This window comes from Nuphar pumila, chromosome 5 (assembly GCF_984573655.1).
Source record: "Nuphar pumila chromosome 5, dmNupPumi1.hap1.1, whole genome shotgun sequence".
Classification (NCBI taxonomy): Eukaryota; Viridiplantae; Streptophyta; class Magnoliopsida; order Nymphaeales; family Nymphaeaceae; genus Nuphar; species Nuphar pumila.
In genome coordinates this window covers 120,970,168-120,987,733 of record NC_143253.1, presented here as the reverse complement: position 1 = coordinate 120,987,733, position 17,566 = coordinate 120,970,168, and the positions used below count along the sequence as shown (strand labels likewise).

Below are 17,566 nucleotides of genomic sequence, written 5' to 3'. Positions count from 1 at the left end.
GAGGAAGAGTACTTTGGTGCCTCTATATAAGAATAAGGGTGATATACAAGATTGCACAAACTATCGTGGTATAAAACTCATGAGTCATACTATGAAACTTTAGGAGAGGGTGATTGAGTCTAGGTTGAGGAAGGTTGTCATGATATCGGAGAATCAATTTGGTTTTATGCCTGGAAGATCTACTATGAAAGCTATACATTTTCTTAGACAACTTATTGAGAGAAATAGAGAGAGGAACAAAGATTTGCATATGGTTTTTATTGATTTGGAGAAGGCTTACGATAGAGTACCCAGGGACGTTCTCTGGTGGACAATGATGAAGAAAGATGTTTCTCTCAAGTACATTAGTATAATTAAAGATATGTATGAAGGAGTAGTAACCAATGTCCGCACTTGTGGAGGGGTGACAACCAATTTTCCTATAACGGTTGGGTTACATCAAGTATCTGCTTTAAGCCCTTTCCTATTTGCTATAGTGATGGATGAGCTTACGAGATCAATTCAAGAAAATGTGCCGTGGTGTATGTTGTTTGCTGATGATATTGTTTTGATTGATGAGTCTAGAGCTGAGGTTAATGCTAAGTTAGAATTATGGAAACAGACATTGGAAGCAAAAGGTTTTAAGTTGAGTAAGAGTAAGACAGAATACATGGAATGTCGATTTAGTAAGCAACGAAATAGAGATGGGAGTGTAGTGAAGCTTGGTGAGCAAGAAATACCGGTGGATGATTCTTTCAAATATTTGGGATCTATCATTCAAAAGTATGGAGAAATTGATGAAGATGTAAATCATAGGATAAATGTTGGGTGGATGAAATGGAAGAGTGCAACTGGAGTGTTGTGCAATCGTAGAATGCCATTGCGGTTGAAGGGAAAGTTTTATAGGACGACTATTAGGCCCGCTTTACTATATGATACAGAATGTTGGGCTGCCAAGAGACATCATATTCAAAAAATGAGTGTAGCTGAGATGCGTATGTTGAGATGGATGTGTGGAAATACAATAAAAGATAAGATTCAGAATGAGGAGATACGTAAGAAGGTAGGCGTTGCACCCATTGAAAATAAGATGAGAGAGAATCGTTTACGGTTGTTTGGACATATTCGACGAAGGCCTAATGATGCTCCAGTTAGAAGGATGGAGAAATGGGAAAATATATTAGTTAAAAGAGGTCGGGGTAGGCCTAGGAAGACATGGATGGAGGTGATAGAAAAGGATATGAATGCTTTGAACCTCACCGAGGACATGGCATTGGATAGAAATGAATGGAGGAGAAGGATTCATGTGGAAGACCCAGAATGATTTTCTTTGTTGGTTCATATCGCCGACCCCAATTGTTTTGGGATGAAGGCGTAGTAGTAGTTGTTGTTGTTGTTATGCACATTTTAGGGACATTTGCGATCATGAGTCAGAAAGATACCCAAAATGCGCCAATGTCTAACTAAATACTTTCACATTTGTGAATGTCTTGAGCTTAGCATGCCAATGTCTTCACACATTTGTGAATGTTTGCTTGCCCATACCAGATGAGTGGAACCCTTGTGACCTAGGATATCAAGTACTGACATCAAAGTTGAGAGGATGTTATGTGCTTGAAACTCGCGCGCATCCGTTGCCATGAGGCTGAAACCAAGTGTACTCACTAGTGAGCAAGGGGGAGGCTAATGAGGTTTTTCTCTGGTTATGAGAGAAAAAAGGCTCTTTGATATCAAATGTGACCAAATAAAACTTGGCTGCTGCATCTTGATTGAGGACATCCATAAGGAAAGCATGAGCATAATTATCATAATAACAGGAGATAGTTGTTGGAGATTAAAAACTTTGAGAAGGCCTTTTTATTGAAAACTAGGGTAGTTGTTGGCGTCCTCTTCATGGAAGCTGTGGCCGTTAACAGTGCTGTCATCTTCAATTATAAAGTCATAGCTCAACTGTGAACCAGCAAACCGTATCAGTCAATTTCATTCACTAAGCTGCTCTTCTTTTTTTAAACACACACAAGTCTTTTGAACCAGGTAAACCTTGAATGGGTTTGAATGAAGCATTCCCACCATAATGATTTAAAAAGAAAATTATCACGATAGTTCACAAAAATAATTTGACAGTGATATCATTGCAATAATATCATGATATTTTTAATTACTTTTACTTTTTTTAAATTTCTTTTCTGTATCTTAAATATGTTTTTTCTTCTCTATTTTATGTTTTTACATTTTTTATTATGTAAGCATTCTATTTTCTTAATTACTTATTTATGCTACTTTATATTTTATTAAAATTTTTAAACACTAAGATTTTCCCAAAATTTATAGACTAAACCTATATTATCGCAAGAATTTCCTTGATGTAATATAGTCAAGATTGATACTTGTGACTATGGTATACATATATATAGCAAATATTTTCAATATATCATCAATATCTGTGACAATGATTAGTACACACAAAGTGTTGGACAATTCATAGCAAGAAAAAACACAGGTTTTCACTCAAAATAGGAATAAGTATGTTGAAATTTGCACAATTCAGGCTAACCTTATACACAACCCTAGAACTCACTTGGCAAACTTTCACAACTGCACTAGTTTCAGAGCAAGAAACTTACTGAACTGAAGGATGGAAGACAAAGTGTGTAAAGGCTAGAAGATGGGATGCCATGCCACTCACCCAAGCCTGCCTTTTATAGACAGAATAAAATCCACAAGGGAATGCCTCAGGAGGTAGCTGTTCCCTGCATGTGCATGGAGAAATAATGTATTGGTACTATGAGGTCCAACTGCTTCTGTATTGATATTAAAGCAACTAGTCCTCCAAGTCCACAGGCCACGCCTATTACTCCGTTAGTCATGGTTATCCTCTCTATCGTCATCAGCAGCCCAAACGTCAACAAGTCTACTTTCACTTTCACACGTACCTAAATTGCGTTGCATGGCTCGCCTATCGGAGTTTTGGAGAGCCAAAAGATAACATGAATTATGACACTTCAAGCACACACATTTATGATTCTGAACCACGATCCTATACTCTCTCTCTCTCTGGGAAAGAGGTTATCTAATTCCAAGTTCCAACATGCAGGCAGGCAGGTTCTTCAAGGTTTGAAAAATAAATGATCCATTATTTTTGAAACTTCAAATCTTAAAATATAATTTTTTCATAAAAAAAGCACGATCTAAAAGCTTTTTTTCGGTGGTCTTATATATATATATATATATATATATATATATATATATAGGTGTTTTGGGATTGTTTTTTTGCAAATCTGACCTTGTAGATGTTTGGCATGATTGATTTGCTAGGAAATGATATTTGGATTATGTCTTTTTGATAAAAAAATATGATTATTTAAGAATTAAATAATTTTAAAAATCGTGTCAGAATCGGATGATTCAATAGTCAATTTCTGTAAAATCAAGCATGTAGATCATATCTGTATATGGTCAGATTTTAGAAAAACAGAAAAAAACCTTCCAAAGCCGGGTGGGGTGACAGTAGGCCAGAAAATTGGTATGCAGCTACCACCTACTCACATTTGCCTAGGAATGTCAACAGATAGGACTTTATCCAATCTATCTCCATTTAGTAGGATTCATAAGCCAAAACTGTATTCAATTATAAGCAGATGCGGATATGGTTTTGATTTTTGGCCACCGAATTCAAAGAATTTTCAAAAAGTGATGGATATTCAAATCTGTTTACATGTAAAAAAAGTGGATCCGTTATGAGCTTTTCACCATCCAAATCTTAATCTGAATTCAAATCTGTTTAGCCATCTGATTAGTGGGGTATGATTCCAAATCCAACCCCTTGACATCCTTTAGCCACATGCAGCCAAATTGGATCACCTGAAACCAAATTCGACCCGATTTTCAGTTGGACCATAATGTTCATACCCAAATACTGACAAGGATAATCAATGCTGGCCACAAGGGATCCGCTCATCTGGTAGGGGCGACTTGTGAATATCACCAAGTTGACGGGACATCATAAGTTTGAAACCCATAGGTGGCTTCCCTTGCCGTAAGGTTGAAGGTGGGTCTACTCACTGGTGGGCGGGGGAGGCTTTACCAACCGGAGGCCAGCCAATGTGTGGTCGGTGATGGGGTTTTTTTTCCCTTGGACTATCCCAAAAAACAAGAATTTATGTTGATTTTCCAGAATATTATAATATTTAACATGAGGTTGTGGAAAATAAGGACTTGTCACAATCTTGCCTGAGAGAACTGGGTGATGGATCTGGATCCAGGTCTGTCTCTGTAGACCCAACTCAGTTCTTACCAGGAAAAACCATCTTCTACAGGGAGAGAAAGGTGCTTGAACTATGTTAGAGCTCAGATCGTGTAGAGGATTGGTTTTGAAAGGCTGGCCGAGACGGGTCAAAGGTCCAACTATATATGTTGCAGGTCCTGCTGACAACCCAATAAGCTTTTTGGATCCCCTTGGTTAGGTCCAGGTCTAATCCCATCTGCTTGGCAGAAATCTGGAGGTCCAAACAAATCAGAATAATTGATCTGAACACAGATCAAGCAGAAAAATATTGATCTGAATTGAAAAAAAAAACCCACAAGTCTGTATCAGATTTGAAAACACATTTGGACTCTATTTTAAGATCCATATCCGATAATAATGTATTGGATTTAGATTAAACGTCCAACCAAATTCAATCCATTAGACATTAGTACTCCTAGAGTCCTTTGTGACTATTATTTTATGATGCGTTTGATTGTGTGTACTGTCCTGTATAAATAAATGTCTGTGTTCGATCAGCAGTGTCCAAACTGTCCAGCTTAAACAAGCAATCACACACGCCCTTAAGTTCTACATCATAAAAAGCTCTTTTCTTTGTAGATTTTCACATTATCTTGCTTGTAGATTTTCACATTATCTGCTCCTAAAAATGCTTCTGAATCTTTGGATCAATGAAGTCACGAGCACATTTCTGGATGGAGAGAGATGATGGTGTTCGTGGAAGTGCCATATTGATGAAGAGGTAGGCATAGACAACTTTTTCCTGTCTCTATTCAGCAGCTGAGAGCTGACGGCGATGGAGCTGAATCAACAGCGGCAGCATGCAGAGGAGACCCTGAACCGCTTAAATTGGACTCGCAGGGTCATCATCGACAGAGGACTTATCAAAGTGCAGTTGTCACCCAAAGAATCGGTCTCCCATGGTCAAGAAAATCGAACCTTCAGGACTTTCGCTGATGTAGTCAAGACAAAGGCTGGAAGCAAGCATGAACCTGTCCGGGATCGCTGCAGCGATATCATGATTCGAGAGAGAGGGGCGAAGATGATATGGTAGAACAGAGCCCCTGGTAAGAGACTGCAGTTTTGGCTCTTCCACGAAGAAACCATTCAGAATATTGAAGAGAGAGTGAGTGGGGGCGACAAACCAGGAGCGTAAACTTACTAGCTATCAATGATCTCCTTGCCCTCGTTCCAAAGATGAGCACTAGGGAGTTCGGAAACACATGGGTCCCGACCATGGGGAGATTTGTGTGCAAGTTGGAGGACTTCAATAGCTCGACGTGCAGCACATCTTCAAGAAGATGGGAATACTCTGCGTATACCAGAAAAAACACATGGATGTTCAGTCCGACGAGGACACTGTAATCAGGCTCATTAAGACGTCACACACTCTACCCTGTGGGATCCATGGATGGTGGTGCCAAGACTGCGCCACTTTCAATGACCTCAAATCTGTACGGTGCTTTAGATGCGGGTTTGACAGGGACTCTTGTCACCCTCACTTATTCGGTACACCTACTGTCGGAATGCTTGAAGCGCAGCAACAGGATGGATGAACTACATTCAAATCATGCTGGCCCGCAGAGAAAAGAGAAACAGTCTACCAGCATTCCTCGAAGAAATCTGGTGCACCACCCGCTAGGTTCTTGATCTCTGCACACATGCTTCAATGACATCATGATACGCGGGCATGGATCCCATCTCGGTATCAGACCACTCTTCTATTTTGTTGTCTTGGGGACAGACAACGAAAGAGAGGGTTTCAAATGGAGTTTTGGTGGATGCAGGAGCCGGGTCTAGTGGAGTGTTTAATTGGTGGAATACGAACCCTTGTGTAGGGGGATTGGCCGCACAAAGAATCAACGTGAAACTTGGTTTTGTAAGAAGTAAGCTTATTGAATGAAATAAGGAGCATTGTTTAGCTAAGCTCAAAGATATTGATGAGTGGGAGGCCCAATTGAAGTCCATTCAACAACAAGAAGAAGAAAATTTCAATGATGAGATTGCCTCGAGAAACTGAACAAAATCTAGTTAACTGTATTGGAGAACGAAAGATGCGGGAATGTATTAGGTGAAAGCAAAGAGTAAAATCGAAAGAATTGAATACCCATATATGGACACAGAATATGCCTTTTTGAGAAGAAGGGTGAATGACATCTCTCTCTTCTTTGGTGATTGATTGGATAAGGAAGGATGGCGCCCATATATTGCCACAAAATATTTAAAAAGGTGCTTCTCCACTGTGGTGATGGTGGAATGTGATATATCCGGAATGACTTTCAATACCTTATACAAGGAGAGGGCGATGGCCTCATCCAGGGCCTTAATGTTGGATGAGGGCAAAAATGCTATTTGGTCTCTTTCGATTGACAAGAGCTCTGGTTAAGATGTTTTTTCAATTGAATTCTTGAAGCTTACATGAAAATATACTAAAACCGACCTATTTCAAATGATGGTGGATTTTCACGTCAATGCAAAGATTCCAGGAGCATGGGGTAAATCAACAATGGTTCTCATTCCCAAGAACATTCAAGCTGATGTGATTGATAGATTTAGACCCATCTCATTGGTGAGTACAATTTTTAAGATCATCTCTAAGATTTTGGCCTCAAGATAGAGCTATATGACATCTAATTTCAAAATCACAAAGTGCTTTAATCGTGGGTAGGTGGCTATATGATGCATGTGTCATGACACATCAAACCATTCACTCCATCAAGCATTAAGGTACGTCCTCAAAATTGATCTTGAGAATGCTTTTGATTCCCTAGATTGGAGATTCTTGTTATATTTTATGCAATGTATGAAATTTGATGATAAGTGTAGATAATGAGTGTAGGAGTTGTTTTCTACAATTTTGATTGGGATAACAATTAATGGGGCGAATGGTGGCTTTTTTAAACCAAAGGCCAAGGGGACTTGCTTTTCCCTCTTCTTTTCATCATTGCTACGAAAGCACTCTCGGTGATATTATCTAGTGCGGAGGAGGCGGGAATATATATTTTGTGGATGTAAAGTATTGGAATCGGTTAATATCTTTCACCTTCTCTTTGCGGATGACCTATTGATTTTTGGAAGGCTTCGAAGGAGAATATGTGGGCCTTATGGGTGATCCTTAAATGCTTTTCGATGATTTCAGGCCTCCGTATGAATGAGGGCAAGAGTCAAATCATGGTACTCAATGACCACAACAATGAATTGCAAAAATTTGCTTCAACAATCTTAATTGTAAAGAAGACACCTTTCTATTGAAATATTTGGGTCGCCCACTTCATTTGGGGATCTCTAGAGAGTCAAGTTGGAGCTCGGTGGAACAAAGAATTTGTCAAAAGATTCAATCATGCTCTTCTCACTTGCTCTCTAGAGCGGGAAAAATTAATCTTGTTCGTTTTAACATCTTTCTTACATTGATACACTTACTCCAAATTTTGAAGCTGCCTAAGAAGGTTGAAAAAATGACTCAATACTTTATTTCAAAAGTTTATTTGGCATGGGTTGATTCAAGGAAAATCTAGGCCACCCATCAAGTGGTTGTTTATTTCACAACTTTTACATGTTGGAGGTTTGAGAATGCATAACTTGGAAAAATTCAATATTGCCTTCTTGTCAAAATCGCTATGGAGGTTGTGTAGGAGGGAGGACAATCTTAGCCTAGTATACTTTGAAAAATATAACTTGGTTGGTTGGTCCAAAAATCACAAATGAAAGAAATGATCAGGGATTTGGAAGAGATGGATGGTAGCTTTAGAATAATTCAAGATGATGATTTTGATAACGGTGAAAAATAAAACTAAAACCTTATTTTTGCATTATGTGTGATGTGGTGATACCAAGCTAAAAGATTCTTTCACTCTCTTATACAAAGCATCTATATCCAAATATGGTAAAGTGTGCAATTTGTGGTCATACCAGACTCGTATGTGGGATATTGTGCTTAGAAGAAAACCCTCGAAGGCCGTTTTTCATGAATGGATAACACTTATGGTTTTGTTGCCCGAAAGGCCTCTATCCTAAGGGGAGGACTGGATGAGTTGGACACTTAATAGTGATGGTAACTTCAGGACATTCACTATGTATCGGTCTCTGGGTATACCAACACCCACATGGTTTCTGAAAAAAGCCTTATGGGCTAAGGGTCTCCAACTACGGGGTTCTCTTGCAGGTTGGACAATTCTTCATGATGTGGTTAACACAAATATTAAACTCAAAATCCAGGGTTTTCACCTTGCTAGTCGTTGTTCGTGAAGAAGAAACCATTCAACACCTCTTTTGGAATTGCATCTTCATCCGCTCTCTTTTGCATCAAGCATGGATTTATATAAAAATGAGACAACATTTCTTTCTCGAGAGAAGTTTTGATTGCAAGTCACATGTGTTCCAAAGGCCAACTATGAAAGTTTGTGTGGCGTGTTTCGATTTTGACAACTTGTAAGCTCATTTGGCTAGAAAAGAACCAACTCATCTTAAAGGAGAAATCTACCCGTCTTGATTACATCTTAATACCAACTCAGATATGAGGTGAAGAAAAGGGCTGTACGCAAGTGGCCGGGCCATTAATTCTTCGGACTAGTTAGGGAAAAGTTGGACTGCGACTTGAGGCTGACTCACAGTTTGGGGGATGGAGAAGGAATCATCAGTCCCTGTGTTTCTGTTGGGTACACACATGACTGTTTTTTGCTGGACATTACTTCTACCAACTTGTGTTTATTTTTTTTTTCTTATTGACTAGTTTCTGCAAATTTATTTTTTTACAGCAGTACCTTCACGTACTGATTTGGCATCGAAATGATACCTCAAGCATTTGGTTCTGACTTTTGCCGATTTGCTTCTTAAAGAGAATATTTTTCTTTAAAAAAAAAAAGTCACGATAGTTATATGAAGATGCGAACAAATCTGCTCATGATGTCTTCTATTGATTCTTGAGGTATGTGAAGTGCATGGAAAGTATTTAATATGTTTAATGGTGATGGTACGGGAGTAAGTGAGTTGGTGGAATGATTTTAATAAGTTTTAAACATGTGAAGTAATGCAGTGGAAAGAAATGTAGTCGGGAAAGAAGTGAAACAAGCGAGCGGATTTAACGGGTGTGCTTAGTTTGAATAAACTATATATTGTAAGTTGTGAAAAGCAATAAATTGAAGATATTGCACATGACTTTTTATCATTCTTCTCAATGAATTCTCACTTCTCGTATAGTAATAAATTGAAGATATTGCACATGTGAGACAACAGGAGGGAGCTGGTGTCCTGCGAAGAAAGTGAACCAAGAGGGTGATGGGTGTTGGAGAGAGAGAGAGAGAGAGAGAGAGAGAGAGAGAGAGAGAGATTCCTTATTCTTCTTGTTGCCTTCTGTGCCCTCGTTCTCATTATACTCTCTACGAACCCATTAGGGTTCAATTTTCATTTCCAGTATATTTTTTGTGCACGGTAAAAAAGTACCCACAATATTTCGAAAAAATGATGATTTAATATGATATTTACAAAAGTTAATATATGAGTAGGGGTGGCAATCGGGTCGGGTTGTCGGGTCAGCATACCTCAACCGGAACCCGACCCGTTTATTAAACGGGTCGGCTGTGGCAAACATGAACCCGACCCGTTTAATAAACGGGTAACCCGACACGACCCGCCAACCCATTTAATAAATGGGTTGGGTCGGGTAAACGGGTTTTCAGGTTGTCGGGTCAGGTTGGCGGGTCGGGCTGGCGGGTTGACGGATCGGGTTGGCAGGTCGGGTTGACGGGTCAGGTTGGCGGGTTGGCAGACGAGTTGGCGGGTCGGCGGGTTGACCCACCCGCCTAACCCGTTTATTAAACGGGTCAGGCGGGTTGGCGGGCTGGCATACCCCTAACACGAACCCGACCCGTTTAATAAACGGGTTAGGCGGGTCAACCCGTTTATTAAACGGGTTCATTTTTTCCAAACCCAAACCCGCCTAAGAGGCGGGTTGGCGGGTCTTGTCAGGTTTTGCCACCCCTATATATGAGAACAAAAAGCACCAAATTAAACCGTATACTAACATTTCAAATTTTAAGGTTTTCTTATATTTTTCTATTTTTGTTTATTTTCTAGTATTTTTCATTTTAATATATGCTGATATTTTCTGAGTTTTTTTTGAGGAACGTAACTTTTTATCATGTCAATAAAATCCCAATAATGAGATTTAGGACATCGACATTTTTTAATAGTTTTGCAAAGGAAAATGGAAATCACGCGTGCTATACCTAAGAAAGTTGAAGGTGGCAGCGATTTTCCAATGGAAACAATCACTTTGTTGCAGAAATCGCCCTCATTACAAACAAGGCCTCTACCGATATTTAATAATTTGAAAATCTCACGATATTATGGGAATCCAAACCAGATTCTTACTCTAGAAATCTTTGGATTTCTTGGCTCGACGTGAGATTTGAAACGGGGCCCAAACCAGATTCAACCCTCAAATACACCTCACGTGTACATCCTTTGCCACAAGGCCAAAATTATGAGTACTACTGGGGTTTGCAATGGACTTTAAGGGTTTTTATAGGTGGAGGCCTATAGTTAGGGCCATCTAAGCAGGGTGGTCATGGGGACTTTATCCGGGGTTTTCTCTCTTGGGCAGGCAAGGTTTCCTCATCGTAAAAAAAAAAAAAAAAATACCAACGAGAGCTGCGGTTGTTTGGTAGTAAGCAGTTGGTGCACGTCACCTTGTGATGAGACGTTACAAGTTCAAAACCCAATGGTACGAGTCGTAAAAAAAATTGTTTAAAAAAAGTGATGGTGTTTTTGAAATATCAAGAAGTTAGATTCCCCTCAACTTTTCACATGAACTCCGTCTGGTCGGTGCAAGACCATGGTGAACGATTTTCTTGGTTCAACTCTCACCACAGTAAATTCATGATGCTATAAATAAATGCGTACCCACGAGACGTGTACGCTGTTTCAGTCTCTCTCTCTCTCTGGCTGTGGTCGTCTCTAGCAACAAAGAAGAGCGGTGTGACCTTTTGATCTGTGGGCAATTGAGAGAATGGGGAGCTTGACTTCTTCGCCCTCTTCCACCCGACCCATCTTCACAGCTCCCGCCGCTGCAGCTTATCCCGCGGGCCGTCGATCGGTGGCGACCTTCGTGGGGTTCCGCCCCTCCGCCACCAACTTCGCCGCTCGCCGTCCCTCCTCCTTATCACTCACCAAAAACGATAGGCAGAAGGTGAAGCGATGGGGCCGGTTTGTGGCGGCCGCTGACGCCGGCAGCTCGGCGGAGACGGCGGTGGAGGAGCCGTTGGAGAAGGAGCCGGTCGAGCTCGCGCAGCTGAAGCGCGCGCTCGTCGATTCCTTCTATGGGACGGATCGGGGGCTGAGGGCGAGCAGCGATACGAGGGCGGAGGTCGTGGAGCTCATCACCAGGCTGGAGGCCAAGAACCCCACGCCCGCCCCCACCGAAGCCCTCACCCTCCTCGACGGCAAGTGGATCCTCGCGTAAGAAGCTGAAACGAATCACAGCTTGCTTTCCCTCATTTCTATCTATCCAACACCTCCAGCGTTGGGATATTTGAGTGTGGGTTCCTCTGTTTCCTGTTTGCAGTTACACTTCCTTCTCAGAATTGTTCCCCTTGTTGGCGACCGGAACGCTGCCGCTGGTGAAGGTGGCGGAGATATCGCAGACGATCGACTCCAGCAACTTCACGGTGGAGAATTCGGTTCTCTTCTCGGGGCCGCTGGCCACTACTTCCTTGAGCACCAACGCCAAGTTTGAGATCCGAAGCCCCAAGCGCGTGCAGGTAAACCCGCCTAATCAATCTAGTAATTCATGTCCCTATAGAGTAAATGATGCAATATTCTCTCTCATTTGAAGTTGGTAGTACCGTAGTAGGTCTGTAGGAGTTCCTTCGGCTCTGTCGATTTCTGCATCTTCTTCCTCTCTGTTCGGCATCCATGTGTTTCTAATCTTTGTTTGAGTGAGTGAGGGAACACTAATTTTCCTTCTACTTCCTCCTTCCAGACACCATTCATCATCCCGCAAAAACTCTCAATCCGCGCCTCTAAATCCATTGACCTGCCAGTTGTTCATATCTGAGTGAAGTACAAAGAGATGGAAGAAGCTCTGCCCGCCCCCCTTCTAATTCTTCAAGACAAAGTGACTTTGTGTACCCATTGTTGGATTTATGTCTCAAAATTATGTATTCACCCAACTGCAACTATTGACTTGACCTTGACCAAGCCACCTAGCCAGGTTACGCTCATGATCAAGCTTGACTTGACTTTCTACACTTTTCCAAATTGACTGTTAAAGGGATTGATTATCGTTAGACACTTAAATGAGTTAGCCATTATATGACATATGTAACCATTAAACATTTACTCACATAAGTCTATATGTATGAGGAACCCTTTGTGATGTGTCCCCTTTCATTCTCCTCTATTGCATCTTACCCTTCACTTTTCTATCAAAAGCTACTCAAAGGCGATGGCAGCCACCATAGTGCAAGTTGAGGTCGTGTTTAAGAGAAGGCATGGCTTCATTGTATCCTATAAGCAAAGTTGCAGTCAACCCTATTATACTGAGAATTCGATCCTAGAAGGGCAACTGTTTCTTTAAAGAGAACTCTCATATTTTTCTAGTTCTTGTTTGATTGAGTATATGTTTCAGATAATTTTCTAACACCTAGCACCTTAGGCAGGCATTCTCTCTTGCCGCCTTCTCTTGAGAATGACAACCTCAATAAGGTGTAGGGCTTTGGCCTTACCACAGAGCGAGATAGACCGGTCATTAAAGTCAGGGCCGCTTGTAGCATAACCAAAAGCTGGCTTTCTTTGGCTCCTTGGTGTTAGAGTATGTATACTTTTAGTACTGCAGAAGCCACATATTGACTGGAAGTTGAACTTCTAACAAAGGGCAAATAGCAGAATAGAAGCCATACATCAATAGCTCATTATATCTATTCAGTTGATTTTGATACAGATCCTTTAGCCATTTTCAGACTATGGAGTCGTCAAAACACAAAAAGAAAAAAAGAAGCAAAAGTTGGTGTTAGAAATTTATTTACTTTTATGTGTGTTTTTTCACTTCTTTTACAAACTTTTCGTTCATTAATTTACAAGATGAAAATTAAGTCTGCCATGGCCAACTGATTCATATCTTAAAATTACTCTGTTGTGAGTGTCTTGAATTCTGACCTGCCCCGATCCATGACCCAATCCGAAAATATTTTGTTGATAGTAGTACAATGGAAATTTTCAATGGGGTTTGTGGTGGTAGTGGATGGATCGAGCTATCTAGTTTTGTAGTTTTTCCTTTTTTACCCGCTAGGGTTTTATGCCCTTCATCGTATATAGCCGCCTCCTTTTGAGAGTTGGGTACTAAAGTTTTGAGTGTATTGGAGATTAGGGTTTTTAGAGCTCTATATCGCACATTTGTATTTCCTCATATCTTGCTAGTGGATTTTGCTCCTTTCGCCCATTGACATAAGTCTGAGTGCCGAATCACGTAAATCTTGTGTCTTCCCTTGTTTTCTTTCTTCTTTCTATGTTGTGGCTTGCATAATATACTCTTTGGGCATTTTGTCAAGTTCATTGTCGCTTTTCTAAGGCTACCATGCATTCATCTTTCACCAACATTACATGCATCTTCAATTTCCTAGTTGAAAGTTTTGATCTGTCAAACTTGAGGCTTTTGAACTTGAAAAGAACTACAATGAACAAGACTACCAATGCTGAGCCAATAGGGATTTCATGATCTTAGGATTCTGATACTAATTATGAGAAACATGCGCAACCCTTGCTTCTTTAATATGTGCTTTACTTGAAACTCAAACCTCAAAGAAAATAGTAAAAATAATGACATATAGGGCACAAGATTTATCTGATTCAACTGAAGCCTGTTTCCATGGGACAACAATAAACTAAGACAGGAGAAAATGCGTGAGCTTACAAGGCGATGGTTCTTACCTACAAAGACTGTACAGCCAAACCCTTAACTTCAAGAAATAGATTGAGAGGATCCATGAATTATCCACCGAATAGTCAAAACCCAGCAGTCCTTCAGAAAGAGAAGATTGTGTCTTCTTTAGTGTTATGTCCCCCTCTGCACGCAAGAAAGCCAACAAGTTTCTCTTTCTTCTATAGTGTTGCGTCCTATTATGAGTGAACATTGGGTTCCACTAAGTTTCCTAACTCAGAGGGGAACTAAACTCAGAGCGCAACAGGGAATGAGGCCCCTTCTGGAGAGCAGTTCAGGTCATATTATATATAACAGATTCTTCGGTTATATTCAATCCCCGCTATACATCTCACTTGAGAACCACACATTTCACTTGGGAACCGTGAGAGTTGGGTCCATACACAACTCCATCAATTGAGTGCTTTGAGCATTGAATATAACTGAGGAATCAGTTATGTTGTAGGTGTCTTGAATTCTGGACCCGCTCCGATTCAAAAAATATTTTGGTGACCATATAATGAGAAATTTCAATGAGGTTTGTGGTGGTAGTGGAAAGATCAGGCCGTTAGGCTCGAGACTGAAGCGCACATTAAACCTCTTCAAGAGTGCGGAACCTGATCAGTTTTGTAATTTTCCTTTTTGTACTGGTTAGGGTTTCATGCCTTTTGTCATATATATAGCCACCTCCTTTGAGAATTGGGTATGAGAGTTTTCGGGTGTATTGGGGATTAGGGTTTTGAGAGCTCTGTATCTCGCCATTGTATTTCCTCACATTTTGCTAGTGAATTTTCATTCTTTCCCCTGTGGACGTAGGTCTGAGTGCCTAACCACGTAAATCTCCTGTCTTCTCTTGTTATTTTCTTCTCTTTATCTTGTGGTTTGCTTCGTTTCCATTGTGGTTTTCATAAGTTTTAGACAATGACTTGATCTGCTCCCTTCCCTCCCATAAAAAGATGTCTCTTTTGGATGTTGGAGTGGGCACATGGCTATAAAGATGTGGGACAATATTCAGTTGTCCATCAAAACAATAAGGACAATGCAAAGGAACCAATGATGTTGATGGAAAGGTTACCGAAAAGCAAGACAAAGATCTTCATTGATCTAATTTTCGTTTCTTACCACAAAATGTCCTTTGAGTTGGAACTTGCATCTCTAGATTTTTCATTTGGTAGAAGAGAGGTATTTTGGTAATGATACCTATGAGCCATACGAACTATGCTTTTCTCATCTTCATCTTAGTCTTTGAACAGAAGAATACTAATGACAGCAGAGTTACAAAGAAAAGATAGTCATAGGAAGCAGCATACTTGTCAAGAACAAAGCTAGTTGAATTGCTTACCGTTGGCAGTGATGCACGTCAAAGGCTCTTACTCTGTTTATCTTGTGCTTGCTGTTGGCAGATAAAGTTTGAAGAAGGTGTGATTGGAACACCCCAACTCACTGATTCAATCGTGATACCGGAAAGTGTGGCAATTTTGGGGCAGAACATCGACCTTTCGCCATTGAAAGGGTTGATCACTTCGGTGCAAGATGCTGCCTCATCAGTTGCCAAAACGATCGCCAATCAGCCGCCATTGAAATTCCCGATCACTTCTGAGAGGGCTCAGTCATGGTTGCTCACAACCTATTTGGACCATGAGCTGAGGATCTCAAGGGGGGATGGGAGCAGCGTCTTTGTGCTGATCAAGGAAGGCAGTCAACTCAAGTGAGAAAGACCATCCCACAGTCTCTGTGCCTGCATTCTGGCATGTCTTTTGTTGTTGATGATCGTTAATTATAATCATAAAATTGTTAAATTTGTGCACTTAGTAGTGATGTATACTTGTGGCCTACCTGATTGTCCTCTTTCAACAGAGCAGAGAGAGTTTGTTAAATTAATGATTTGAAGGGGGGTTTGTAACTCAGTATGGAGGCCTGAACTGCTTGTCAACATGTACCTGAAGTATCACTCTTGTTTGCATTTTCTACTGGAATTATATGAGTAAGTTTTTGATGCTGCCCTCCATTATATTGCATATTCAGTATGCAACTCTATTGGCTAAAGCTATGTTACAAAGACACTGTTGCCACCCGACATGTGACACGAGTTTGTGATGCGAGTTCGTGAATTTTTTGAAAAGTTGGGCATGAGGACACGAATTTGTTAAATTTTTATTATAAAAAACTATTTTTTGATCTTTTAATATAAGGGCGTTTGTTACACTTCCACACAAGGGAAGCCTCTTTCCTTTGAAAGGGTCACTTTGGAGGGAAAGTGCTTCCCTAGAGAGGGAAGTATAAACTCATTTTGATAGGGAAGCTGTTTTTTTTTTTTTTGCATTTATTATGTGCGTCCCATCCTATATTTCTCGATGTTTGTTTCAGGTAAAATGCTCTATTTTCTATGAAAGAGAGTCTCTTTCACAGGAAAGAGCATGAAACAAAAGTTGACAAATTTGCCTCTTCCGTGTGAAACAAAAGGTCCTACACGAAAGTGTCGGCTGATGCACTGCCTATGCAACAATTCGTTGGGCCTTCCGTATTCAGTGGGGCTCATTGTTTTACACGAAATGGCTTCTCCACTAGAAGGGATTGGGGTGATAAAGATAATGATAAAGCGGTTACAACCGACCAAGATAAGGATCTCTCAGAAATAAATTCCAGCGTCAATTTGGACTCCTTCCATGACTGATCGCATATTTTGGATAAACCAAATTAGATCAGAATTATAGTCAGATCTGAAATCAGTATTATCATTTTTGATAATATTATAAAAAACAATAATTGTTGTTATTGTTTTGATAATTGTTATCTTTTGATAGTTATTATCGCTATATCAAAACCGTGTATTCCAAACTCTTGTACCATTATTATGTTTATAAATAGAGTACTCGATCCAAGAGAGTGATTATCGAGTTTATCAATCAACTTCATTATTCTTTTATGGTATCAGAGCTATCAAGCTCAAACAAGAAGTGTTCAATGGCCTCCTCGTTGTTGCTTTCCTTTTCCATGACCCAGTGAAATGCTATCATCAATCTCGTCTCGATAAAATTAAATCAAGACAATTATATACTATAGAGATCTTAGCTCGAACCAGTCATGATCAACCAAGATCTCTTCAAGTTTGTCGATGACTCTTCACCTCAACCATACCGGTTCATTGTTGCGTCAAATGAAGGTAAAACAGAGAATCCAAATTATCTTATTTGGGTTCGTTCTGATCAACTGACTCTCAGTTGAATCAAGGCGACCATTTCAAAGACGGTTCTCAGTCAAGTTATGAGAACAAAAATAACACGTGAAGCCTGGCTTGTTTTGGAAAAAGATATAGGTCTTAATCTCCTTTGAGACTCATGATTCTGAAGAAAGACCTAACTTTCATCAAGAAAGAAAGTATGAATATGTTATCATATCTAGGCCGTATA

At 40.2% G+C, this 17,566-nt stretch overlaps 1 protein-coding gene across 1 annotated transcript; it reads left to right on the top strand.

Moving 5' to 3' along the window:
* Positions 1–11,148: 11,148 nt before the first annotated feature.
* Positions 11,149–16,153, top strand: LOC149838415 (light-induced protein, chloroplastic-like). The gene is made up of 3 exons (XM_090006560.1): positions 11,149–11,698; positions 11,805–12,000; positions 15,560–16,153. Exons 1-3 carry the CDS (start codon positions 11,250–11,252, stop codon positions 15,866–15,868), a joined length of 954 nt encoding a protein of 317 aa, XP_089862686.1. The 5' UTR covers positions 11,149–11,249; the 3' UTR covers positions 15,869–16,153.
* The last annotated feature ends 1,413 nt before the right edge of the window (positions 16,154–17,566 follow it).

Bases quoted from the DNA above. Each gene is read 5' to 3' on its own strand.
- LOC149838415 (XM_090006560.1), top strand. From the start codon at position 11,250: ATGGGGAGCTTGACTTCTTCGCCCTCTTCCACCCGACCCATCTTCACA. The intron at 11,699-11,804 runs GTAAGAAGCTGA...TCCTGTTTGCAG, and splicing joins GACGGCAAGTGGATCCTCGC to TTACACTTCCTTCTCAGAAT. The intron at 12,001-15,559 runs GTAAACCCGCCT...TGCTGTTGGCAG, and splicing joins GAAGCCCCAAGCGCGTGCAG to ATAAAGTTTGAAGAAGGTGT.